This window comes from Agelaius tricolor, unplaced genomic scaffold, assembly GCF_023055355.1.
Source record: "Agelaius tricolor isolate 1412-34295 unplaced genomic scaffold, bAgeTri1.0.p SCAF_29, whole genome shotgun sequence".
NCBI lineage: Eukaryota > Metazoa > Chordata > Aves > Passeriformes > Icteridae > Agelaius > Agelaius tricolor.
In genome coordinates, this window is record NW_027269289.1 from 7,173,968 (window position 1) to 7,200,977 (window position 27,010).

At 44.7% G+C, this 27,010-nt stretch overlaps 3 protein-coding genes across 4 annotated transcripts in view; 2 read left to right on the top strand and 1 right to left on the bottom strand.

Annotated features, from left to right (window-relative positions):
- On the bottom strand, positions 1-15,679 carry IL18 (interleukin 18). Of its 2 annotated transcripts, XM_071449768.1 has the most exons (6): positions 15,297-15,679; positions 3,610-3,683; positions 2,981-2,989; positions 2,222-2,359; positions 1,003-1,148; positions 504-874 (listed from the first exon to the last, which is right to left on the bottom strand). In XM_071449768.1, exons 1-6 carry the CDS (start codon positions 15,329-15,331, stop codon positions 629-631), a joined length of 648 nt encoding a protein of 215 aa, XP_071305869.1. In that variant the 5' UTR covers positions 15,332-15,679; the 3' UTR covers positions 504-628. The 2 variants fall into 2 exon arrangements, with proteins under 2 accessions (XP_071305868.1, XP_071305869.1); XM_071449767.1 differs by lacking the exons at positions 3,610-3,683; positions 15,297-15,679 and adding an exon at positions 1-278 and having other exon boundaries at positions 664-874; positions 2,981-3,588.
- TEX12 (testis expressed 12) lies at positions 8,750-10,209 on the top strand. The gene is made up of 4 exons (XM_071449770.1): positions 8,750-8,842; positions 9,334-9,439; positions 9,541-9,592; positions 9,853-10,209. The coding sequence occupies exons 1-4, from the start codon at positions 8,786-8,788 to the stop codon at positions 9,995-9,997; spliced, it is 360 nt and encodes a 119-aa protein (XP_071305871.1). The 5' UTR covers positions 8,750-8,785; the 3' UTR covers positions 9,998-10,209.
- Positions 14,917-27,010, top strand: part of BCO2 (beta-carotene oxygenase 2) — a 15,906-nt gene continuing 3,812 nt past the window's right edge. Inside the window, 10 exon segments of the mRNA XM_071449761.1 lie at positions 14,917-15,178; positions 15,181-15,336; positions 16,116-16,208; positions 19,750-19,954; positions 20,924-21,135; positions 22,039-22,154; positions 23,657-23,759; positions 24,758-24,886; positions 25,014-25,174; positions 26,538-26,705. Of these exon segments, the coding sequence (XP_071305862.1) occupies positions 14,962-15,178; positions 15,181-15,336; positions 16,116-16,208; positions 19,750-19,954; positions 20,924-21,135; positions 22,039-22,154; positions 23,657-23,759; positions 24,758-24,886; positions 25,014-25,174; positions 26,538-26,705 (1,560 nt within the window). The 5' untranslated portion in view covers positions 14,917-14,961.

Consider the following 27,010-nt stretch of genomic DNA (forward strand, 5'->3'; position numbering starts at 1 on the left):
TTTGGATTCTACAAGACTCTGAGGTTTTTTCTCGTTTTAATGTGGATTGGAAATTTTATTTATTAACAAAAGCAGGTAGCTGGCCAAAGTTTTGATGGTGTTGTGGCCAGAATGGAGCTGTGGGCTGGTGTAAATGCCAGCATGTGTTACGGTAGGGCCAGGAGGAGGAGCAGACAGATGGTGAGTCATGGGGAAGTCCCTCTGGGCAAGCTGGGGGTCTCATGGAAAGTTCATCTGAGGTTTCCTCACACAGGATGCAGCTGGATGTGGTGTCTAAGCTGCTTGGGAGAGAAATTCATTATCTGAGAGGTTTGGCAATGTAGAAGTCCAAAGCTAATGCAAAAGCTGTTGGGTTGATGTTAAAGATTTTAGGGATTTAGGCATTAAAGATTTTAGGGATCAAATTCTACAGGGCTATATTGACATTATGGACATTCTTGTTTCTTCAGAGTGTAGTTCTCTTCTGTCTGACTGGAAAACATGCTTGACCTTTTGCCAAAAACTTGCATTTATTTTTTTTTAATGAGTACTGACAGTAGTTAAAACTGACATGTTTAGGATAAAGGACTAAAGTTTCTTGGGTAGAAAAAAAAAACCAAACTGTATTTTAAAACTGCTGAAGTGTTCCTCATAGGTTGTGATTTTCATTCTGACCGAACTTACATAAACTCATCTTCATGGTTTCATCCACTTCATCTTCTGACAGTTTCTTAAGGATTAATTTTCTCAAGTAGCCTTCTTCCTCAAAGGCCAAGAACATTCCTTGTTCCATGGAGTATTCAAACTTAAATGCTTGGGAGCAGCAAGATGTAAATGTCTTTTTGAAAAAGATGATGTTGCTTTCACCAGGAATTTCTTTGGGAACTTCTCCTTCCTGAGGCAGGAGAAATGGAGCAGGTTAATCAATCCCAGCACGAGCCCTGAGCAGTTTTATTCCAGCTCTGAGCTGGTAATTGTGCCTGTTGGATTGGTAGAGATGAGGAGAGGGAGGCAGATCCTTACCTTGAACCTGACGATGATTTTCCCACATTCCCTCTCACAGCACATGTAATAACTCTTGTTTTCCACTTGGACACTGAAGGCCACGGGCAGCCCAGCTAAGGGCGTGGTGGTTTTGTAGCAGTGAATGCTGAAATGCATCCCTTTGCCTGGAAGTAAATGGGTTCTTGTTGATAACCTGCCCCAAGGCAGCTCCAGCAACTGCATCCAGTGATGCTTTACCATTCCCCTGGCAGCTCTGGCTGCCTCACCAGGGTATTTTCCCTGACAGAAGAGCCAGGACTTGAATTTTTATGGCTTCTGGTTGTGCTTTATGCAATCAGGCAACAACCAGGGTGCACCAAGGTCACCAGGCAGGGTCAGACCCTTTTATGGGCATGCAGGAACTGAGACTGGCATGTGGAACTGGCTATCTGTAAATCAGAGCATGGCTGGATACATGTGATCCAGAAATAAATACGGGCAATAAATAGAGGTGTAAATAAACTGCTGAGGAACCCCAAGAAGTCAAAGCCAGAACAGTTTATAGCTAATATTATTAATAATATATATTAATAATATTAATAATATTAGCTATAAACTGTTCTGGCTTTGATTATATATATATATATATATATATATATATATATATATATATATAATATTATTATATATATAATAATAAATAGAGGTGTAAATAAATTGCTGAAGAACCCCAAGAAGTCAAAGCCAGAACAGTTTATAGCTAATATTATTAATATATATTATTAATAATATTAGCTATATTATTAGCTAATATTATTATTAAGTTTATAACTAATATTATTATTAAGTTATTATTATTAGCTATATTATTAGCTAATATTATTATTGAGTTTATAGCTAATATTATTAGAAGAAAGTAGGACCTTTTAGTGCCAATAAATTGTTTGAATTTTAAAGTGATTTTTGGTAATCCAGCTTAAGAAAAAGGGAGGAATTAAGAATTTTGTGATGAGAATCAAGCAAAAATCTTAACAGCCCTTTTTCTGCATGTGACATCCTGCAGGCTTCGGTCTGACCCAGAAACCTCATCCATCACCAATGCCCAAGACACAAAATTTCACTCTCAGCTTCGTTTTCTTCTGGCAAATGAAGCTTTAAATCTTTACTCTCAGTCCCATCATTGATCACAAAGCACAAAACCACCTCCAGGATAAAGCAGCAGGGCAGTGGGGATGGTTTCTGCTGGTTTGGGAATTACCAGATTGCATCTCCTGGTCGGTCACATCCTCAAAGGCGGCCACGTTGAGGTCGGGGCGCACCACCAGCAGCTGGCTGTTCACGTTCCTCAGCACTCGCTGCAGAACCTTCTCCTTGCACAGGGCATCACACTCCAGCTCTGCAGGAAAAATCAAGCAAAATTCTGCATATTTTAGCTGTCTCCTCACATCCTGACAGCTGGCTGCCAGCTTGATCCTGGCGTTATGGGTGTCGTGTGAAAGAGTTCAGAGAATGACATCACACACATCAGCTTTTACACCTCTGCTTGAAGCAGATTTCCAGAATCTGAAATTTAGTTACATAAGCAGAATCTGAAATTTAGTTATAGAAGCAGAAATTTATTTATAACATAATATTTTAATACAATTTTTAATATAATATAACATAATATTTATAATAGACATAATATTTATTTATAACAGAAATGTATTTATAACAGAAATTTGTTTATATAAAATTATTTATAGATATTTTATTTTTAAGAAAAGCTGCTGTGTTTGTTAATGAGAATGCAGAAACAACAGTTCTCTTTTGCCCAGCGATTAAAGTGCATTGAAAGGTGGCTGCCAGGGAAGCCACCACCCTGTGTCTTGAGGGGAATTAAAGCAACATCAGCATCACAAGTGATGAGCTGTAGCTCTGTGTTTTTTGCAGCCGCTCTCAGTGTGAAACTTGCCCTCTCTGGATTAGTAGGTATGAAATGAGCAATAAAATCATAAAAGACGAGTTCTCAGCTTACCATCGTCGTCTTGGTTCCAAGTGAGCAGTGCAAAAAAAGGAAAGAAAAACAACATTAAGCTCTGCCCCCACAGAAGTCACTTTGTGCCCAGGCAGCCACCTACACGTTCCCACAGCCAGTGCCACCAAGGCTGAGCTGCTCACTACAGACAGGATTTGTCTGTCAGCAAAACAAATGAAAACCCAGACATCTGAGAACTGAGTCACCGCCAAACCAGAGGAATGCAAAATGCTTTTTTAGGGTTATTTAAGGGTGAGAATGTCACCCTAAGCCTAAAACTGAGGAATAATTGCATGCAAATTTTTGGTTTTGTCAGTGCCTTCAAGTGAGCGAAAGGACAAGAAGAACTCATTACAAATTGCTTTTAAAGAAGAAACTGTTTCCTAATTGACTTTTTTCCTCAAGATCGGAAATTACTCACTCCAGGTCCACACCCCAGTATTCCAACACTTCGAGTGTCCTTTCCCAGGGTTTTTTTGTAAAAGCAACAGCTATTCCCCTGACTCAGCTACTTGGCTAGCAACACTTCAAACTGAAGCTTATGGGGGAAATTGGGTGAAATCAGACTGACAAAGGAATTGTGTTAAATCAGTATTCAAACAGAAAAGGTTATTAAATGCTCTAATTACCTTCAAAGTAGAGGCAGAAATTTTTTCCAAGTTCTACTGCATGCATCAGGACCTCTTTAGCACTCATCTTCACCCTGCCCACAGCACAGGAAGAGGAATCAGAGTTAACCTCTATGCTTCTTACCCCATAAAGGGATAAAAGCTAGGTCTGCACACACTGATCTTACCAGGTTCCCCCTAAAAAAGCATGAGCTTCCAAAATACCCCAAAGTTAGAACCCATTTCTGACTGCCCCTAGGAAGGTCATCCCTTGCACTAAAGATAATAAATGTCTTAAAACCAGGTGAACAATGGAGAGATCTGGCTCTTGCACGGGGATTTGATTGTGCAATCAAAATACCCAGCTCACTCCAAAGCTTTCTCACCAGATGAAAATGACCTTTTACACAAAGAATGAGCAATATAAACATAAGTAAACATGCACACCCAGAGCGGTTAGGGTGGGAATCACTGTAGTTTTCTTTGTCCCTGTAGCAAAGCACTTTAATTAATGTATTTGAGAGTGATTTTTATCTCTTTGTATTTCATATGGTTTTTATGCAGTTGCAGCTGTGCAGAAGGGACAGCAGGCTCCCAGCAGCATCTTTGTTTGCAAACATGCACATTCACACCTTGGAAACGAGATTCCGCAGCACCCAACCGAGCACGTCTCATTCTTAGCACATTAACCTCAAAATCCTCTGTTATTGTAAAACCCAGGGGCAAGCCCAGGCAGAGGACTAAAGGAACAAGTGGCCCTTGGTTTAATGGGTCAAACAAAACGACTGCGCTTCTTCCCTTGATCACAGAATCCAAAACGTTGGAAAAGACCTCCAGGATCATAAAACCCAAGCCTGAGCAATAAAAGATGGTTATTTAGACCTTTCACCGAGGACCGTTTTTAGACCTTTTACCTTTGAAAGGAACGGCAAGAGCTCAAAGGAGTTCCTGACTCGGTCGTGGAATGACTCACCCCGGGAAGCGGCAGGGATGCGGGGCGGGAGCAGAGATGGCTCTCGGTGATCCTTTCTGGCTCTCTGTGATCCTTTCTGGCTCTCAGTGGTCCTTTCTGGCTCCTGGTGGTCCTTTCTGGCTCTCGGTGTTCCTTTCTGGCTCTCAGTGGTCCTTTCTGGCTCTCAGTGGCCCTTTCTGGCTCTCGAGAGTCCTTTCTGACTCCTGGGGAGCTGCAGCCGGGCGATGGGAGCCGGCAGAAGCGCAAGATGCAGGGTGGGAGCAGAGGTGGCTCCCGGTGGCCCTTTCTGGCTCTCGGTGATCCTTTCTGGCTCCTCGGGAGTCCTTTCTGGCTCTCAGTGATCCTTTCTGGCTCTCAGTGGTCTTTTCTGGCTCTCAGTGGTCTTTTCTGGCTCTCAGTGATCCTTTCTGGCTCTCAGTGGTGCTTTCTGGCTCTCGGGGGCTCTTTCTGGCTCTCAGTGATCCTTTCTGGCTCCCGGTGGCCCTTTTTGGCTCTCGGTGGCCCTTTCTGGCTCTCGGTGGCCCTTTCCGGCTCCCGGTGGCCCTTTCTGGCTCTCGGTGGCCCTTTCTGGCTCCTCGGGAGTCCCTTCTGTCCCCTGGGGAGCCGCAGCCGGGCGATGGGAGCCGGCCGAAGCGCAGCTGCCGGCTCAGGAGCGGAGCGGTGCCTCCCCGGGGCAGTGGCCGCCGCCGCCGGGGATGCCCCAGCCGGAGGGAAGCCGGCGCTGCCGGAGCGCTGCCGGGAGGGGTTTTATAGCGGCTGAGGCGGCCGAAATCGGGACGTTTTCCCAAGGTCTGTGCCTACGTCCGCATTTCTCGCACGACATTTCCCCTCCTCGCTGCAGGAGCCAGCGCCTTATGCAAATCTGGGGCTCCGAGGGTGGCTTCGTGCCGCTCGCTCGGTGTCGCGCTGATGTCAGCGGGCTCGTCCTGTTGCTCCATCATTCCGTGTGCCTCGCCGGCTCCCCGTCTGTCGGAAAAGCCGCTGTGGGATGGAATCAGGAATGCCGGCCGGGGCGGGGAAATCTCCCGAGGCAGCAGCCCCGAGTGCAGGAGCGGCTGCATGGGAGGAGTTCACGGACGGGGAGAACGCCCCGTCCGCATCCCGCTGCCTTTGGGGAGGAACGCTGCAACTGCAGCCATGGGACAGGCCCTAAAAACCCGGGCAGCCAGCTTGGGAACGAATTATTTCTCAATGTCTTGAGATTTTGGGAAATTTGGGAGAAAACCTCAAAAGGGGTTTTCTCTGCAAAGCAAATTTAAGTGGCCTTTCTTCCAATTGGTTTGGAAAAAAATATTTATTTGGCGAAAAGTGGGAAAAACTTGTTTATTTAACAGGCAAAGCATTCACTAACACATAAAACGAACAATATTCAACAATAAAACTCGCTGCTCCAAAAGAGATGACAAACTCAGGAAGTCCCTCTGTGGGCTGTAGCTTGGCTCACTCAGTGTCTTATCACTGTCTTATCAGTGTCATATCAGTCTCTTATCAGTCTCTTATCAGTCTCTTATCAGTGTCTTATCGGTCCCCCCAGTGCTGGAAATGCCGCGGCCCAGGCCCAGCCTGGTGGGCTATAGGTGCTCTTCTGGGTGTTCAGTCCAGAGCAGGTTCAAATAGTTCTGAAGAAAAAGAAAAACCACATTCCATGGAATTCCTCTTCCTCAGCTAGCTAAAAAAATAACTAAAAGCAAAGGAGAGCTCCGTCCTGCTGTCTGTCCATGCTGCAGACAACACAGTCCAGGAGCCGGAATGTGGAGGAGTGCAAATTCTGAAAATAAACTCTGCACTTCTTCTCTCCCCCCTTCACTCTCAGAACCAGCCTTAAAGGTGCAAAACTTATTTCTGGGCTAAACAGAGAACTGGGGACACGAGCACCATACGGTGCCCCCGGTTTTTACGTCTCCATGCCTGGATTTGCTGTTTCTGGGGCCGGTCACAATTTCGGGTACTCAGCCCTGCAGCTTGGGGGGTAAATTGAAGAGCCCCAGCTGGTGAGGATTATAAAAACACCCCCACAAAATCTCCACATCAAACCCAAACCCAAGTTCTCAGGGCATTCTCTCAGCTGCTCACATGCCTTTTACTGGTCCCGGAGGCAAAAAAAAAACACCAAAAAAAACCAAAGATCACAGGGATGTTTTAATATCTGTATGATAAACATGAGGAGGTGGTTTTGAGGTTAAAAACATGGCTTTCAACTTTATTTGAAGTGGTAAAGATAAAAAAACCTGCTTCTTTTACTAATAAACCTGGATTTTGGCTGGTTTAGCCAAAACCATTTTTCAAAAATTAAAGCCGTACTACTAATTCATAATTTAAGTTTAAATATACATTCAGATAATTCTTTATTTTGTATTAGCTGTTGGCACTGACATTTTTGGCCAATTGATATTCCATACAAAGCTATCAGAAGGACTTGGTCTTTCATGTCAGCCTTTGAGAGCCTTAAAATTCAATTAGTTCACTGAACACATTGAATAAAAGGCATTTCCTTATCCTTTGTGCACATATTCACATTTTTCAGGACCAGATCTAGCTCATACAATGGCTTCTGTGGTACAGTTTAGAATTTTCATTTCTCCTGGATATTAATATCTCCAATCTTAGAGGAACTGCAACTACTTTTAGAGTAATGGTTTTGATCATTTTGCTCCAGTTTTAAAGGAACTGGAACTCCAGTAAGAGTGAACTCTCTCCTCTTAGATAATTTTCTTTTAAATGTTTTAATGTTATTTTTAGTCCTAGTTTTATTCCTAGACTATTATATCCATAAGAAAATGGAAATGAAAATTCAAATGTTTAATTTGTTTTACTCCAGGTGGTCTGTTAATAAAAGCTATTACCATGACACAATTAAGTGAACATCTTAAGAATATTTTCCTAACATGTTCTGTCATATCTGTTTGTTAATGTTTTGATAATAATACTTATAACATAATTACATATGAGATATCTGATAATTAAATGAAGTGGGCTATGGCCACTTATGAAAAGTTGTTTCTACTATGAGGAAATATTTAGTTCTTGTTCCTTCAGGAGTTTGATTTCTCATGCTGATATTTTAATTTCCTCTGTGGATGATGTGTGTGAGATTCAGGTCCTTTCCTGTCTTCAAAAGAGAACATAGAAAAAGAAAGAAAAGAAAAAAAAAAGGAAAAAGCACCCAAGTGAGAGGCAAAGTTCACATAATCTTACATGCCATAACTTTAATACATCATAATTGAGACGCATAACATAGCATAACATAATCATAAATTCCCATCTTGCAATGAACAAAGACTTGGTTCACCTACAGCAGTGAAACACAGCCTAGGGAAATTTACAATTTTATTCCCCGCTTATTAGCGAGAGAGAGAAAATATGGTCTTGGCAGCCCTGTGTCGTGGTGGTGTTAATCGTTTTAGTGTTACTCATTTTAGTGTTTTTATGCGTTTTTAGTTTTTACTAGTTTTGTGCTGTTACTCATCTTAGTGCTGTAACTCATTTTAGAGTCTTTACTCATTTTAGTGCCTGGCCGCTCCAACTGAGCTCATTTGGGGCTCGTTTTTGGGGGCAGATCCATCGCGCATGAGACGCATTCCAAGGATTTCATTTAGAAGGTGAAATTTGACGGGAAATTTGAAGAACTTTTCAAAGCTTTAATTAATCGAATTTGATTGAATTAATCCCAGCCCGGGCCGGAGCCGCTCCTTGGGCCCTCAGGGCGCGCCTCGGGCCGCTCCTGCCGCTGCCACCGAGGGTGGCACCGGGGTGCTGCCAGCCCTGAGGGGAACGAGTGTCCCTTGTGTCCCTTTTTTCCTGTCCCCTGTGTCCTTTCTTGTCCCTTGTGTCCCTTGTTTCTCGTCCTTTGTCCCCCTTCCCTTGTCGCCGCAGTCGCGGCCCCTCAAGGCCATTGCCCGCCTGCCTGAAGGGGAAGCGGCGGGGCCGGGGCATCCTGGGCTCCTCGGTGCCTTCAGGCTCCGGGGGGATCAGAAAGGTTTAAATCCCCTCGGGTATCGAATTTAATTCCCTCGGATATCGAATTAAATCCCCTTGGATATCGAATTTAGGCCGGCCCGGGACTCCCCGGCATTCCCCCGCCGTCTCCAGCCCTTTGAGGCGCTGCCTCCCCCGTGAGAGGAGCGCCCTTGCAGAGGAGCCAGCCGCAGGTTTTACAGGTTTTTATTTAAACATTCTTCCAGCGTGACCTCTCAGCAAACACCTCGTGCTTTTCGTGAGGCAGCCATGGCGAGCAACTCGCAAAAAGCAGATAAAAATAGAAATAAAAGCAAAAAGATGGAGGTGAGCGGTGCTGTATGAGGGAGGAACCCCCCATCCCATGTCCTCCTCCCGACTGAAGGAACAGAGATCCACGGCACTTTAGGGAAGTTTAGGGGAGCAGAAATGATTTTTTCAGTGTGGGGAAACCACAGTTTCTATGAGGGCTTCAAGCCCACCAAAACTGGGTAAGCCCTGGGGTATATTTATGTAGAACTTCTTGAGAGCGAGATTCTGAAGTGCACCAGCTTTTACTGTGCTATATATACCACATATATCAGTATATAGATATAAATATGTGTGTATATATATATATAATGTGTGTATATGGAGAGATCTCAGTCTGGTACTTCCACCCACTCCCCAAGATGCTCATGATACTGTGAACCCACTTGCATTTTCTCCAAAAACATCCTCAAGGTCTTTTTAAACCTTTTCTTTCTCTCAGCTAAACTCTGTGCAAAGCTTGTTTTAAATCCCAGAACTGTATTTTTCCTAATGTGCTCTGTTGTTAGAATGAAGCTTCAGAAAATCCTCCATTTTCCGACAAAACAGATTTGGCTCCTTCTGAGGACTCGCAGTCCCTTTTCAAGACTGAACCACTGGAAAAGGTTGTAAATGGTGATGTAGTAAATACACTGGAAGTAAGTATGGAATGACCTAATTTCATCTTGAGATTCACCCAAATGTTTAAATAAAATTATCTTTTTCTCTCTTAACAGAGATCAGCAAAGAAATTAATAATTTGCTATCAAAATATGCTGACACTATAAGGCAAGTTAACTTTGTGCTATTTGCACAGCAATTTTAAAATTCTCTAGATAAGATGGATGGGTGGCTGCAGTTTAGGGAAATTAACACTGAAAACTGTCAAGCAGATCTTGAAAGAAAAATGGTGGTTTTTATTACAACAGAGGATTAATTTGGTCAGAAACTGGGTATTGATACACGACCCATTTTTAAGAAAAAAATAAAAGTCGTGAGAAAGTTAATGACATTAGCACTGATTTTAACCACAGATTTCTTCACTTTAGTGCAGGAATAGCATTGGATTCTTCTTATGTCCAGGAACTCGATGAGATCCTAAAAGAAGCCAGGGCCATTGAAAAGCACTTAAAGCAGAAAAGGGAGAAGCTGAAACAGAGATTCTCTGTCATTGCCAATAGTCTGCAAAGCTAAATGGAGTTTGTTCTAAAAATGCAGAGCCAAAGTTGTGTTTGTGTATGAAAACAAACTGTGATGAGTGTTGTGATGTCTGTTTCTTGTATAAATATTTCTGTCAGTTCAGGAAACTTCCAACAAGTTAAGCAGCTACTTAGTGTTTAAATACATAGTGTAGGGGCAGTTAATAAAACCAATTCTGAATATCTGTCTTAAATCCTGTGATTCAAGGGATTAAGACATTAAGCAATGTTAACCCATTAAACATAGCAAAAAACCATTTCTATGAAATATAGAAATTTATGATGTAAGTGGAAAATGACCTCAGATTATTTCATGTTAACCATTTTCTGCTTATGAGTTGTTGTTTTTTCCTTTCTACTTTAAAAAATGGGGTTTTTGCTAAAATCTTAGTAGAATGTACTTGCAATGTTATTTACATTTGGCCAGAATGCAAACAGGCTGAAAAGATCAGCTTAGAAAGAAGAGAGTTCTATAAAGAACTTTGAAAAAGTATAAAGTCTTAATTTCAAATGCATTGTAATACTGGTAAAATGTGTTATATTTCGAGGCCACGTAGTTATAAAACATAATCAAAGCTCTGCTGTTGATGTCAATAAGTAAATAGACAATGTTAACATGATCTAGAATTACAGTGTTATTTTACTTGGCTTCATGAGTGTTGTTTGTTGATATTCAGTTTTTCTGAGAACACTGAGCTCTTTTTCTTTCTCGTCATTTTACTGCATTAAAAGATAAAAAAAGATGAAACATGGAATGTACAAAGGATCACTTGTACAAAGTGTGGGGCTTATGTAATAAAGAGAAGTGCTGGAACAAGATATATTTCCATCTCTACCCCAGTAGTGTGCAGTGATTTCCTCTCTAAATCCTCTCAGATCTAATCCACCCTCCTTTCCCCCTTTCCTGAGCTCAGAGCCAAACGTGCTGCGTGTCACAGTGACACGATTTAAAGCAAAGAATGAGAGGAACTGGACATGTAGGGTGAGCTTTAGATCCCTAAAGATGCAGAGATGTCCTTAGCAGGATTTTCAAAGTGCCTAAGCATGGTGTAAGCGCCTTACCCGCTTAGGAATTTTGGAAAATCCCATAAGGTGCCTATCTGCATCTTTAGCATCTGAAGGCTCTCCAAAGTCTCACCACTGCTCTGCCATCATATTTAGCAGTCCCCTATTTTTTTTCCATGATACTCTCAGGCTTCTCTGTTTATACAGAGAAGATTTAGGAAGTGACATTTCTTAAAATACTGGGCTGGGTATTTCTAAAATCCTGGCTCATCTGCAGTGATGACACAACCTGGAGTTTCACAATGACACCTGCCAAGAGCCTGAACTCAGACATTTACCCACAGTTACTTCTGAATTGTAAAGAAAAGTTACACAACTCTAATTACTGAGGAGCATCTGCCCGTTACTGCATTTGAGCTGTTTGTGATTGGGGAAATTGTGCAACCTCTTCAGGGCATCTGGGTTTGGATTATCTCCATTTAGTTTACATGGCCAATATATCCAACTATCATTGAGTGTCAGAACTTAATTTTGGGATACAGTAATTTTATAAGATTTTTTTCCCACGAGGAATCAACTGCTCCTGTTGCAGCAGTTTTCTCTATTTAAAAACTTCATAAAATCCAACAAAAATGATTAAAGTTCCACTTTTAAAACAATGAAGGACTGCTTCGTGCAGTTCAATCCAGGATTTATTTTTAGAATGATGACTCTAGGTTTTTTACAGTGATTTCTTATACAGTTGGTTGTCATTCCAATTAATAACCTTTAATAGAGTGGGATCTCTGGGATAATAAGAGGAATTTAAAGTTTGAGGAGTAAAGTCAGTGAGTATGCCCATAGTAACTTAGGTCAGCTTATGTGTGGTCATAATTATTAAATTTTTTTAATTACTAAGAGCAACAAAGCTTCTGGTTTTGCTGCACAAATATAGGTGACAAGATATATATATATATATATATATATAAAATATATATCTATTCATTTTACTTTATATATATGTAGTAAGTAAAATGAATTCAATATCTATTTTAGAGAGTTTAGGCTTGAAATGGTGAGTTCAGAAATTTTAAAACATCCATTGAAAATAAGTCAGCCTCTCCTCTTGTGAAGTTAAATAATATTTCAATAATGGAAATAATTCCTACATTGGAAATTGTAATTGAAAATGGAAATGGAAATCAATCATACATTTATCTCTCCCTACTGAAAGGGAACTTTCCATAATTGTGCTGGTCAAAAACACAGAGCACTTTTCTGCTGGCTGCTCTTTAGTGTTCCACTCAGTATCTTAATATATAAACACACTCATTACACACTCTTTTCCTTCTAAACCATTAAAAATAAAAATTTACCACTTTCCTTTTTGACTAAAACTCATCCACTCGGCTGATTACCCCCCTTATGGATTTCAGTGTTCATTGGGTGAAACAAAAGAACTTTTCTCTTCTGATCTGACACCAAGGGCTCCTTCCCGCTCTCCCTGAGGAGTGAGCTCCTTGTGAAACCCACCTGGCACCCATCCCATCCCTGTCTGCTTTCCAGTTTTACTGCAGGAGGTTTGGACAGAAAATTAATTGGCTTTAAAGCTGCTAAACCTGATCAGCAAAGCTCAGCTGGTAACTACGTTTTCTTTTAAGCTTCTCCCCTCCTTGCTTAAGCTCCAGCCTATAAATTAGCAAGAACGTCTAAGATGACAGATCAGTAACAGAATATAAATGGATTTTTTTTTTTTTTAAATCTGGAAGCATTTTAGATGAAGTTCTGACCGCTCTTGGAGTCAAGGGGATCTTGACACTGAGCCTTTGCATTTCTGAGCTTGCTGTGAATTTCTTCACAGGCTGGAAAGTGTAAGTGATGAAAAACTCAATTTCTCTCATTGCTCTTCTATTATCTAAAAGCTAAAAATGGGAAATAACAGATAATGCAGAGAGTTTAGATAATCAGTGATGGGAATTCTTTCCTTTCCCGAGAAAAGGCTAATCTTGATTGTTTACTTAAAATGAAACTGCCTTTTAGCATAAATGTGGGTCAGAATAGGAAAAAAAAAACCCAAATCTAGTGGGGACTTAGAGGTGCTTTAGGCTCAGGACATTCTGTCCAGAACCAATCAAAATGCAATTTTGCTAATGGTAGAATGCTTGACCTTTGAATTGTCTTTGAAGGTGGCACTGGAAAAGAGCAGAGTGGGCATTTTGCATCAACAGGGGAAGAGCCAGGAAAAGATGGAGGGCAAAGATCCATAGCTCAGTCAGCCTAAATCCCATCCTGCAGAGAGGCTGGAGGAAACTTCTTAACTATGACTTGGATAACAATAAACTAAAAAAAAAAAAAAAAAAATCCTTTATGAGAATAGCTGGTTTAATATGGAAAAATTACCAGTAGGTGCAGCTTGATGTAAGGTCATAGACAACATTGTGTATGATGATATAGAAAATAAGAGCAATCAGTTAGTCAGGGCAAACAAATGAGTTTAAAAGTAAACGAATACTCTTGGTTTTTTCGTCATAGATCAGCCTATGTGGTTTCGCATAGTGATCTGCTTCCAGCTTTGCTAATTCCACATTATCCCAAATGATTTAGGAAAAAAACCCCAGAATTAATATTAAAACAGAAATAAAAATAATATAAACCCAGAAAAAAACCAGAATTAATATAATTAATTTTTTTAAAGAGCAGCAAACTAGAAGTCACAAATGCATCACTAACATACATTAAAAATTCATGGTAATCTCAAAAACATGAAGGGTTGAGTGGAAATCAAGATTTCCAGAAACCAGAAATAATAAAGAGCTGAGAAAAGATGATCTGTGGGAAAAGGTTGAAGCAGATGGATTTGTTGAGAGAAAGCACAACTCAAGGGAGGGAATAATAAGAGAGGAGTTCTAAAGGTGCAGGAAGGACGGGAAGAAATCAGCTTAATTCAGAGCAGGTTTCAGATGAGATTTAATCTGTCTGTGGAATGGGGTCCCTGGCGTGCTGTGCCTGCTGCCCAGCTCCCTCTCCAGGCACAGCACAGCCTTTAAGAGCAGATTAATGACATGAAACCAATGTTCCATCACAAATCCAGAGCGCTGGCAGCTCGCCCCTGGCATCCCCAAGGGAAGGCTCTGTCCCAGGTGCAGCTCAGCAGAGCACAGCCCATCCTGCTGGGTTTGGAGGGGGAATCTGGCAGCCAATACTCCCAAAGAGATTCATTAAGGTGCAAAATGGCTCCTCAGGTTTTGAAACAAAACTATTTTGCATCCCAAGTATTTCTGGGAGCTGAACACGAAGGTGAGGTGATGGGAATTTCCTAAAATTACCTGGAAGCCTGGCTGCTCTGATACACAGATCCACGTCCTGTTCTTGCCTGTCTTTCCATCTCCCCGGCTGGCACACAGCGCTGGAGAATTTTTCCCAGGCGCCACAGTGCCCTGGCAGCGGCAGCAACGCCCTGGTAGTGATGGGCAGAGACCTGGCAGGGGCAGAAATGCCCTGGCAGTGATGGGCAGAGCCCCGAGAGCAGCAGCAACGCCCTGGCAGTGATGGCAGAGCCCTGGCAGTGATGGCAGTGCCCTAAGGGCAGCAGCAACGCCCTGGTAGTGATGGGCAGAGCTCCGAGAGCAGAACAATGCCCTGGCAGTGATGGCAGAGCCCTAAGGGCAGCAGCAATGCCCGAGCAGTGGTGGCAGAGCCCTGAGAGCAGCAGCAACGCCCTGGCAGTGATGGCAGAGCCCTGGCAGCGGCAGGAACGCCCTGGCAGTGATGGCAGAGCCCTAAGGGCAGCAGCAATGCCCGGGCAGTGGTCCCAGTACCCTGGCAGCAGCAGCAATGCCCGGGCAGTGGTCCCAGTATCCTGGCAGTGGTGGCAGTGCCCTGGCAGTGGTCACAGTACCCTGGCAGTGATGGCAGAGCCCTGAGAGCAGCAGCAATGCCCGGGCAGTGGTGGGCAGAGCCCTGAGAGCAGCAGCAATGCCCGGGCAGTGGTCCCAGTACCCTGGCAGCAGCAGCAATGCCCTGGCAAACGCAGCTCACCTGGCCCAGGTGCACGGAGCGCTCGGGGCCGGCGAGCCCGCGCTGGCGGCAGGATCCGCCCCGGCCCGCGGGACGCGGCGCTGCTGCGGACACGGCTCTTATTGTGAAAGGATGATGAGAGGCAGCGCTCACCTCTCCCGACCATCGCTGCCTCCCTGCTCGCTGCCCTGGCACCGCTACCTCCGCCCGGCCGCTCCGAGCCGATGCCTCCTGCCCGCCGGAATATGTTCGCCAAAATCCTTTTGTCCGCCGCCAGCCTCCTGCTCGCTCACCTGCTGCATTTCCTCTGCTCTTTGATGCAATTCATTCCAGGTAAAACGCCTTAAAATCCCTTTCATCCACTGCCCTCGGAAAGGGGCTGCTGCTGCTGACACGGGTCGGGAGAACAATTCCTATTGTCAGGCGTTCGCGACGGAGCGATTTGAAGCCTTTGTTAGATGGCAGAAAATGCCTGTTATTTGTTGAATGGATAAAGGGCAGAGGCAAGGATTACGGCAGATACAGATGGTCTAGAGCTGGAAAAGCAGCACACAGCCGATTCTCTGTGCGAGGGAGCCAGCTGGAAGTGGGCAGGGAGAAGGTTCTTTGGAGCCGCATCGTTGCCGAGGCTTTAGCCCGAACGTGCAAACGGTGAACTGCCCCAAAGGATTTTGTATCACAGCCCGACTCTGCGCTTTGTGTCATCATTGCAACGCTTGAGCTGCTTTTTTTTGGGGTTTTTTTCTTCGTTTTATTTTGTTTATTTGTTTACTCGTTTTCAGAAATTAGGAACCAATAAAAATCATGGCCGACCTCACGGGAATTTCTGCTTTTTGATGGTAGTGGTGCCCCTTTAAATTCAAAGCATTGCTTCCGAGGTATCCAAAGAGCTGAAAAAAATCTCAAATCTGCCTTGTTGTGCCACCAGAAGACCCCAGAATGTAAACTCTAATTTTTCTGGGAAATCAACAGCTATTTCATGTGCTGGAGTTCACTGTCGCCTTCCTCCTTTCCTTCCTTTGAGCCTTCCCCTGCTCTTTTTCTCCATTTATTTTTTTCCCTGCGTTTTCTGTCGTTTCTTTTCTGTTTTCCTTTGCTCCTCGGGCTGTTAGAGAGGAAGTCGGTGCCCGAGCCCCTGGCCATGGGGAACCAAGCAGCTGCATGGAACAAGGAGCCCAGCACGGGCACATCCCGGCGCTCGCAAGGCAAGTGCTGCACCTTCCCTTCAGAATTCCCTGGGAGCTCAGGGCTCCGACCCTGGGGATGGCTGGAGTCCAGAGGGCACAAATCCACAGCTCTGGTTCGGGCTGGGGTTGGGGAAAATTGATCCGCTTCCATGTTGTGCCAGTGTTTTATATGGAACAAAACACAACCTGTGCCAGAGGATAATTCCCAGTTTGAATGATCCTCGGGGAAAACAGAATTCTTGCCTCATTCTCCCTATTTGAAGAATATAATGAGCTTTCTATGTGCTAAATTTTGCCCTTCATTGTGGAGTCGAACAATTAGTCTGTCTGTGGAGAGGGGGACCCCGAGCCTTGGCTTTGAACGTGTAGATTAAGATCAAAATGGCTTTGCCCTCTCCCATGTGATCCCATGTAGCAAATGGCTCCCATGCCTCTGTCATCCGCCATTACAGATTTCGTGTCCCACCCACTGCTGTTGAAGTACAATTTAATGTCTGATTCATAGTGGCTGCACCCACGGCAGCTTTCTCTTCAAGAGCCTGGTCCCTCGTCCCACCATATCTGCATATAAGCAATCAATAAATAATCAGTGCTGGAGTGTCAGTTTGTATTGGTCAGTGAAATCATGGCACACTGTACAGGGAGCTGGACAAAGGGTAACTCTGCAGTGACTGCCTGCTATCTTGAGAAAATATTGGAGGAAAGTTACACCGCCGTGTCTGGCACTGCCTCTGCCAAAGACCTTAAGCCTGTTTGTAAAAGTCTGAGGTAGGATGGAAAGAAACTACAGTGGAGAAATGAAGGTTCTGGATCTTGTGCTGATTTTCAGGTGTTCAAGCACACACAGAGAGCCCCGCTGGGACTGTCGGGTTTTAATTGTGGATTCAAGTCCTTCCATCTCAGAGCGTGGCCAGAACTGAGGGAGTCATTTTATTTACGCATTGTTTAATATTAAAAACCAGTCTGTCTTCTGCCTTTCTCAGAGAGAGATTGGTCCCTTCTTGGGGAGCTGGATGTTAAAAAAGGGTTTTGTTATGAGTGAGTTTCTCCCTGAAGCTGAAACAGCATTTTTGAAATTACTCAGGAACATTGTATTGAGCAGGAGTTTTCTGTGTTCTGTGCATTCAAAATTCGGTTAAAGTGAACAGTTATTACTCAGATGTCTTTTTGTTCAATAGGGAAGATATGTTGGGGTTTTTTTTCTTCTTGCATGCCTTCCTTCCCCCTAGCTATTCAGAATTGTCTGCAATGACTTGTCTTGTTTCTGAGAGCCTCTGTTTTGGCTGATCTTAGTGTTGGGAGTCGCTCCCATTTTGCGCTCATTTCTGCCAGGATCTTCAGCTCTTTTGAGTGATGCCCGGAAGAAAAAAACAATCGATTTTCTTGCTGAGCTTCTTTCTCTCTCTTTGGCCTGGGTTTGGGGCATTCCCGTAAATATTCTTGTTGTTTACAGTCCATTTTATTGAATTCCAGTTTGTAGGGGATGCCTTGGAATGAATTGTAATGAGATGAGTTCTAACTAGATCAGATTTCAAGGATTACTGAGATGACCACGTGAATGGTTATCACAGGACAGGAAAAACAAAAAGAACTTGGCTTACTTAGCTTAGGAAGTGATATGATTCTTCACCCTAAATACAAGACAAGGAAGGGAAAACTACCTAAACCACACACCAGAGCTGCCAGAAAAACAAGAATAATGTCCTTTGGTAAATTGAAAGCATTTTCCTGATCATCTGGACAAGGAGCAGTTATCCAAAGAGGGAATAAGTGCCTGTACACAGAATAATTTTTAAGACAGAATTCTTATATAAGAATTTCTGGGGCAGCAGTTGGGAGGGGTGGACTCAGGAGGTCTTTTCCAACCCTGGCCAGGCTTTTTTGTGGAATGTGTCTTTGCAAAATTTCCATTTACAGTGCTCTCCAGGAACTTTCAATGTAGTGCTGTCCTGAGTCATGCCAGCTTTGTTTCTGCTTGGATGTGAAATATCTCCTTAAGGATGTGTTCCTCTCATTCTTTAATGCGTATTCTGCACCTTTGCAAACGAAATCTTCAAAATATCTCCTTATGGTTGTGTTCCTCTCATTCTTTAATGCGTATTCTACACCTTTGCAAACGAAATCTTCAAAATATCTCCTTAAGGATGTGTTCCTCTCATTCTTTAATGCATATTCTGCACCTTTGCAACGAAATCTTCAAAATATCTCCTTATGGTTGTGTTCCTCTCATTCTTTAATGAGATGTAAAAATTTGCATATTTTTATGCAATTTTAATGTAAAAATTTGCATATTTTACAAATGAATCTTCCAAACATCTTCTTATGGTTTGTTCCTCTCATTCTTTAGTGCATATTTTGCATCTTTGCAATCCACATTTGCATTTCTGCAAACACTTCAGAGATCTAAAGGAGGATTTGGGGATTGGCAGATTGGAGAGCTAGATTGGAACCTTGCATTTTACCTTCTTGCAATCCTAACACGCAACCTGTGGTGGTTTTGTGTAGAAAAACAAGCTCAGCAGAATTCTGTCTTCCAGCTCAGCTCTTTTGCAAATAGTCCAGCTGAAAGAGCAGATTTCCTCTGGAGATGTTGAGCAAAGGGTTTCAGAGGAGGGAAGCTGGGCAGCAGCTACACTTGGTCACCTGGATTAAAGGATGTAGGCCAGAAGCGGCGGTGGTGAAAGAGCAGAAAATCAGAGTGAATTCTGTAACAGCCTGGACTCCTTCAGTGTGTGGTGTCTGAGCAGCCCTGGGTGATGGAGCTCTGCCTGCCAGGTGCCCTTTCTGGTCAGCATTTCAGCCCACTCAGTGCTCAGCAGCTCAGGCTGGCTCCGTGGTCTGGGGGAGAGCACAGAGCGGCTGCGCTGAGGGCAGCACGGGCAGGTGCCAACCTGGGCAGGGAGGCACCCCCGGCTAAATCCACCTCTGCAGCTAAATGGATTGCTAAAACAATCCTTGTGTTGATGAGGCTTTGCAAACCAGGCTGTGGGAGCCAATCACGGACATCACTGGTAGCTCACAGCATTCCAATCGCTTCATGCTCTCCTGCGGCTTTTGTTCTCCAGAAGGGGTGGTTGCAGCCAAACCAGAGGCTCCACCAGTAATTATCCTTCTCTGCTTATCTCCCTGCCAAATAAAACTTGTAAGTCTGTTTTGTGCTGTAAATGGGCTTGGGCTCAGTTTCATTGTTGTTCTTCCATTTTTGCATTTCTTTTTTCTTCTCTTAATTATTTGCGAAATTAAATCCAAATATACATTTCTTTGATTAAAAGAAAATTCATCATCTTTTCTATCGTCCTATGTTCTGTTACCTCCTTTGGGCTGCAGAACTAATGTCTCTTGTGGGTTAACTAGAGCAGAGTAGAATCCCCAGGATTTTCAGCTCCCTGTGGATATGTTGGGTTTTGTCGCTTTACCTTGAGTATCCACCACAACCTGGCTGCTTGCAGATGCTGAATGCTCTTCTCCCTGACATCCAATCTCAAGATCTAGCATTTTTCACTTTAATCCAGTGAAAATCTCAATTCCCTTTGTTTTGTTCTCCCTGCTCTCTTTGCAGGCTTCAAGAATTACCTGCCCAGCCCATCCAGGGAGCAAATCCCCTGCCACAGACCCCGGGGGCTGCAATGCATCTCCCCCTTAGTGCAGAGCGTGGAGGAGACCCCCGAGCCCATCCCAGCCAAGATCAAAGGACATATTCCCAAGTGGATTAATGGAAATCTGCTGAGGAATGGCCCTGGCAAGTTCGAGTTTGGCAATGACAAGTAAGTCTCCTTTAAATGAATTTTTAAATGGTTCTGGCCAGAACTCTGCCTAAACCTAAAGGGGAGTCCCCCTCATGACTATTTAGAGCATCTTTTAGTTTCTTTTTACGTACGGGAAGGAAGAAATATCGATGTCAGTCTTTTGAGAGCAGTTGCTCCCTCATTTGGGAACTCCTGTTTTCTGCAAAGAGGAGATGAATGGTGAAGTCACCCAGGCTGGAGAAGCTGAGTCACAGAGAGGCTCTCACCCACTCACCATGGTGGCGTGGGGAATAAAACATGCCCAGCTTTGTCCTCTGTCCTGAACAAAAATCCACCCCTGAGCACTCTGAAATAAATCCAGGGCAGGAATTTGGAGAGTTGGTTGCACCAAATGGTGTGAACTGATTGAGAAGCAAATCCACCCAGTGCTAAGAATAATATATTAAAACATCCTCAGAAGGCACTTACTCCCTGTGGCTTGGAATGTGCCATTCTAGTAACTGACAGCTCAGCTGATGGCAGCAAGTGGCCAAAGCTGATCTCCTCCTCATATTCCTGGAGTGAGACCATCAGGTGCTCTGGGAGTCTCATAAATCCCTTGGTTTGGAGACAATAAATTCCTGCAAGAAGCTGAGAGCTAAAGGCCTCTGGGTTTGCAGTATTAATTTATATTGTTGTACAGTACAGCACAAACTCCATTCCCTGTGCAAGAAGTGGGTGGTTTATCTGTATATTCCCAAAAAACCTTACAGCATTTGCAAACATCACACCCCACAGCTGTGAATATACTTGTTTTGATTCGTTTTGATTTGGTTTGGTTTGATTTGATTGATTCAGGGGTTTTCCCAAACAAAGCTGTGCCTGGTTAATAATTCAGGGGATCTGGGAATCAGCTTTTACAAAGATCACTAAACCTAAAAAGAGGGTACTACACAGTATCATATAATGCCCAACTCTTCTTCATCTCTTTTTTCTCTCTCCTGGAAGGTTTAACCACTGGTTTGATGGCATGGCCCTGCTGCACCAGTTCCAGCTGGCCCATGGCACGGTGAGCTACAGGAGCAGGTTCCTGCAGAGCAGCTCCTACCTGAGGAACAGCCAGCACAGCCGCATTGTGGCCTCCGAGTTTGGCACCTTGGCCATGCCAGACCCGTGCAAGAGCCTCTTTGGGCGCTTCCTGGCCCGCTTCGAGCCGCCACGTAAGAGAGCTTCTGTAAAACTCGAGGGGCTTCTGAGATTTCCTTGGAGGAACTTGTGGTTAGGTGGAAAGGGAGGGGTGAGGAAGTCTGACAGACTTTCTGTGAGTCCATGTTTTTCTTAGAATATGGCCCAAATGCCGAAATTATGCAAATTGGTGTCAGCCTCAGCGGGGGGAGGCAGAGTTTAATGTTTTGATGCCACTTGAGCTCGCTCAATCCTGGATCTTTCTGCAAATTTCCCAAAGAAAGCTCTCCCCGAGAGAATATCCTGTGCAGTGCTGACCCTGATGTTCTACCTGAGACACAGCTTTGCCCTTAAAACACCTTGCCTTGCTAAGCTTGTAGGGTAAGTGGGCTAATCCCTCCCTTCCTGGACTAAGGGGCAGGAGATTATTGAGTAGGGTGAGGGATGGTGCTGCACAGCCATGGAAGTTCCAGGACCTTTAGGATTCTGTGTACGTCAGGGAAGAAAGAGGCTTAAATGCAAGCAAAGTGCTCCCCACTAAAACCAGCGCAGGGCTGAAGTTTGCAGCCTGTTGCTGATGCTGTGACCATCTTCCTTTTGTCCTCTCCCCTCCTGCCACATCATCTGTCCTTTCCCGAGGTGCTCACACCTTCACTCGTGGTGACACCCCCCAAATCCCCACCCCAGCTCCCTCAAGACGTTCCAGACCTCTCCACATCCCTCACCTGCCTTTGCCCAGCTCCCACAGTGATTTCCATCCCTGTCCTCGTCCTTTTAACTCAGTTCCACCTGCACAGTTTCCCTTTGTAGATGAGCAAAATATTTCCAGTCAATCTCACAGGGATTAATGTCACTGCAAATAGGTATATTTGTTTAAATATGTCTAACTTGCCATGATCCAACATGAGCTGTGCACAATGCCAAGATTTCTGTTTCAGAGCCCAGTGACAACTGCAATGTGAACTATGTGCTGTACAGAGGGGATTATTATGTCAGCAGCGAGAACATCTGCATGCACAAGGTGGACCCAGAGACACTGGAAACAAAGGAGAAGGTGTGTTCAGGTGGGATTAGGGAGCTGGGGCACGGTGGTACAGAACCACACCTTGCTGGCTCAAGGGCAATTCCACCTCCAGAGGAATTTGCCTGTGCCTGCAGCGTCTCCCAGCTGGGTCCCTGGGCAGCTCTCAGGGGTGGAGGTGCAGTCACTGCCTGGCTGGGCACAGCTATCAGTTCTCCTCTGCTCTCCCTGCTTGCCTGGGCTTGCCTGCACCTCTTAGCAGAACAGGAAACAGCTTTTTTCTGTGTACAAGAAAAAGTGAACACTGCTGATCTCACATCTGCCTTTTCCCTGGTGCTTTGCTTTCATATCAATTCTCTTGATCTGCTTTTTACGCCTCGAGCTTCGCACACTCCAAAGCTGCCCTTGATCAAACCCTGCTGTAAAGGGGTGGTTCAGCTGCCACTTGATTTTCTCTCCCTGCTAGAAAATGACCAAAACTTCAGAGAAGTTTTTCCCTGTGGCCAGAAGTGACAGAAGGTGACCTGTGACAGGACAGCACAAGCTATGTAGGGCTGGCCTGAGTCATGCCAGCTTTGTTTCTGCTTGGATGGGAAATATTTCCTTATGGATGTGTTCCTCTCATTCTTTAATGCATATCTTGCACCTTTGCAAATGAAATCTTCAAAATATCTCCTTATGGATGTGTTTCTCTCATTTTTAATGATATTTTTCACCTTTGCAAACGAAATCCCCCCTGCCTGCACCCTTAGAGGGGATTTGGACTGGACAGCTGTGGGAAGGGCTGAGTGAGGATTCTGCCCTTCCTCAGTCTGTATTTACTGCTGGGTCTGTTTGACACCAAAAAATGCCAGCTCAGAGCATCCCTCAGGTCATGAGGGAGCCACTCCAGGAATTCCTATCTGCAGGATCAGTAGTGAGTCATGAATAAGCTGTGTGTAAAGCACAGCCACCGAGCTGGAGCTGTCCTGGGTGGTTTGCCAGCTGATCTGTTTGTAAATCAGACTGCAGTCATGAAAAGACACGTGGGGATTTTCAGGTTCAGCTCTGCTGAGCCATCTTATCATAAAATGAAAATAATTCCCCTCAAGCATTTTTTTTTAGATGCAGGCTGTTATTTTTTTGGGTAAGTGAAGAAATGGAAGGGATGATCTCACATTTAAGCTCTCCAGTTTGAGATGCCTTAATAGGACCTGGTTTTCTGAGCATGCAGTGACAAAACTCTTGGTGATTGTTTTGGGGCAGTGACCGTCCCTTCACACACCTGCCTGTGCTTGTTATGGGCATCATTCCCACCGTGCCAGCACTTGTACCATAAGGAGCATCTGTGTCCTCCAAGGAATGTCTACTGCTATTAGTCCTGCTTTCCTGATAGAGAAATATCCTCATTTTCAAGGATTTGCAGGCAGAATGAAGGCTGGAGTCCAGATCCCACATTATTAATAATGAATAAAATCTGCTCTTCTTCCTCAGACTTCCACAAAAGCGACCCTTGGGGAAGTTCTGCACTGACTGAAAATCTCTGGCATTTGCAGGTGGACTGGAGCAAGTTTATAGCAGTGAATGGGGCCACAGCTCATCCCCACTACGAGTCTGATGGGACAACCTACAACATGGGCAACTCCTATGGGAAGCACGGTGAGGAGGCCTTGGCCAGGCTGGTTTTTTTGGGCAGGGGGTACAGGACCCCTCCTGGTGCTGCTGTTCCTCAGTCAACGTGTCAGTGCCAGTCTGCCCCATAAAACTGGCTCCTGTCAGGATTTAGTTTCAGATGCTTCTGACTTTGGCCTGTGAGTGTCCAGCAAATTCTCCTCTTCCTCTCCCAAGCTTTGCTGGAAAACAGGAGAATGACTTTTGTAAAGTCCCCTCCACTGCTGAAGCCTCATCTGAGGAAATTTAGCAATTCATGTTTTTCACTTAGAATAAATTGGCTTTTGGTGAGCACCATAAGGGTTTTTGCAGGAGGGAAGACAGAATTTATTCTGGTCACCTGGCTATCTTCCAGCAAAGCTGAGTTTTATGGGATATTTTTCTTCTTCTCAGAACTCTGAGCATCTTGATAGGACCCTGTTCCATCTACAAGGCTGCTCAGAGCAATCAGTCCCTGTCAGCTGTGTGAAATCCTTCTTTTCAAGGGGCCTCTGAAAGCAGCCACTGCCCTTTATTGAGATCCCTTAGGCCAGCTCTACATTTTCCCAATTTTGACCATTTTTCGTTCTTGCTGCTTTCATTTCCCTTTGGCCTCAGCAAAGCCCAGCTCTGTGCCACGTGCTTTTTCCAGCTGGACATACCAAGCTTTAGATCATTATTATTCAGCCATCCTTTCCTGCTCATATGCCAGGTTTATTAAATGAGCATTACTAAGGCTCCGAGTTCTCATTTCCTGTGAGCTTGGTTTTCATCCTGCCCCTGTTATTACAGGAGAGTGCTTCAGGCAGAGCTGGCATTCTCCTAGGCTAAGATCCCTCTATTTCCTTTCAAGCATCCTCTTTTTGTTTTTCTTTTGGTAGATAAATCCTCTGTAGAATGCTTTACTGCCTGTGGGGAGACATTTAGGAGAGGTTGTTCCAAGTATTCCTGGAGAACGGGAAGGAGCAGAGCCTGAGTTTGGTTTGAACACCTTCTCCCCTTTCCAGGATCCAGCTACAACATCATCAGGGTCCCCCCACAGGAGTCAGGCCACGGGGACACCTTGGAGGGAGCCAAAGTTCTGTGCTCCATCCCTCCCAGGGACAGGGCAAAGCCGTCCTACTACCACAGCTTTGGTAAGAGCCCACCCCAAACTCAGGGAATTTGGGAAAATGCGATGCAGAAAGGGCCGGCCAGCTCTCTCTGCCCTTGAGATGTTTTCCTGCCTCATATTTGGGTGATATTCCTCCCTTCTCTCCTCAGGGATGACTGAAAACTACATCATTTTCATCGAGCAGCCCCTCAAGCTGAACCTGCTGAAGATCATCACCTCCAAGCTCCGTGGGACAGCCATCTATGATGGGATCAGCTGGGAGCCTCAGCACAACACCTACTTCCACGTGGTGAACAAGCACACTGGGGAGGTGAGGGGGTCTTTGGCCCCTGCAATGGCTGATCTGGAACTTTTAAGTTCCAAATTTCCAATTTTTTCTTTTTCCAACTTCCATTCCCAAAAGTGTTACGTAGCAGCCATGGGGAGTTTAAGAAACAACCCAGAAGTTACTGCAATAAATATTTTAAAGTTTATTGTAGTGTAGATTTACACCACAATGTTTATTTGTAGATTTGCTAAAAATGGGGTTTCTTCATGCATTTTCCTCTTTATTCATTCATTTCTTTGCCAGCCCTAAAAGGACAGGCAGAAAGAAGCAGTTTGGAGGGACAGGGACTGAAATGCAGGTCCCAGGTACTACAGGGTACAAAAAGGTCAGAACCTGGGAAAGATGCACAGCAAGGGGCTGCTTGGCATTTTGGGTTTTCTTCTTCCAGCTTTGCTCCTTAGGGGCTTAGAGCAGCCCTTTTGTGGTGACACAAGGACAGAAGGCAAACCCCAAGGAATGAGAGGGGTTGCAGTGGGGGGCAGAGTGTAGTATTTGCAGGGATCCTCAGTGAGGGGAGAGAGTGATGCATCTGACTCCATCTCATCAGAAGGCTAATTAATTACTTGATTACACTATTACTCTACACTATATTTGACTATATTACATTACCTCTATAAACTGAGTCTGCCAAGCACTCAACTGCATTGAATTTCATGACTGTCAGCCCACAGTCCTGACACACACACACACACAGACCTGGCCCTGACAGGCCAAGGAAACAAAACCCCATCACTGTGGGTAAACAATCTCCATCTTGCATTCTCCTCTGGCACAAACACAGGCACAGCAAATGATAAGAACTGTTTTTCCTTTCTCTGAGGTTCAGAGAACGTGAGACCCAGAAATATTCTTGGGAAGAACTGTGCCTTGCTTTCCTCTGTGAAGGTGAATTTCTCTGTGAATGATGAGGAGGACTGCATTGCTATCAGAAGGCAAATTAATTACTTCATTATACTATATTATTCCATACTATATTACACTATGTTCCATTCCATCTACACTGAATCTGCCAAGCACCCAGCTCTGCACACAATCTCGTGACTGTCCCGACTCAGACACACACACCTGGCCCTGACAGTCCAAGGAAACAAAACACCACGACTTTGGGTAAATAATCTCCATATTGCATTCTACTTTGGCACAAACACGGGCACCCCAAATGAGATAAGAGTTGTTTTGGTCATTCTCTGAGGCTCAGAGGATGTGAAACCCAGAAATATTCTTGGGAAGAACTGTGCCCTGCGTTTCTCTGCGAAGAGAAGTGTGGGGCTACAGGAGAGAGGAGAAGGAGGGGGCGAGGCAGGAGCTGTGCAGAGGAGCTGCAGCTGTGCCCTGCTCCCTGCAGGTTCTGCCGGGCTCGTGGTGCTCCCAGCCCTTCGTCACCTTCCACCAGATCAACGCCTTCGAGGAGCGGGGCTGCGTGGTGCTGGACCTGTGCTGCCAGGACGAGGGCACCAGCCTGGCCCTCTACACGCTGCAGAACCTCAGGAGGAGTGGGCAAGGGCTGGACCAGGTGAGACCCCGGCCTCTGCTCCCCCAGCGTCTGCTGCAGGAGTTGATTTTCTGCAGCAAAGCTCAGGCTGGGAGAATGGGAACAACACCGTGGGGACAGCACGAGCACAACCCATGAAAAACGGAATGATCATCTCTTGATGCTTTCTCTCCTTTTTAAATCTCTCTCCATGGAGTATGCCCATGAAATTCTTCAAGCCCTGTGTGTGACACAGAGCTCCATAGCCTGGCAGAATTTATTTCTGTTTTAAAACCTTGGTTTTAATGACATTCATTTTCCCTGTCCTTGTGTAATGCAATTTTCCC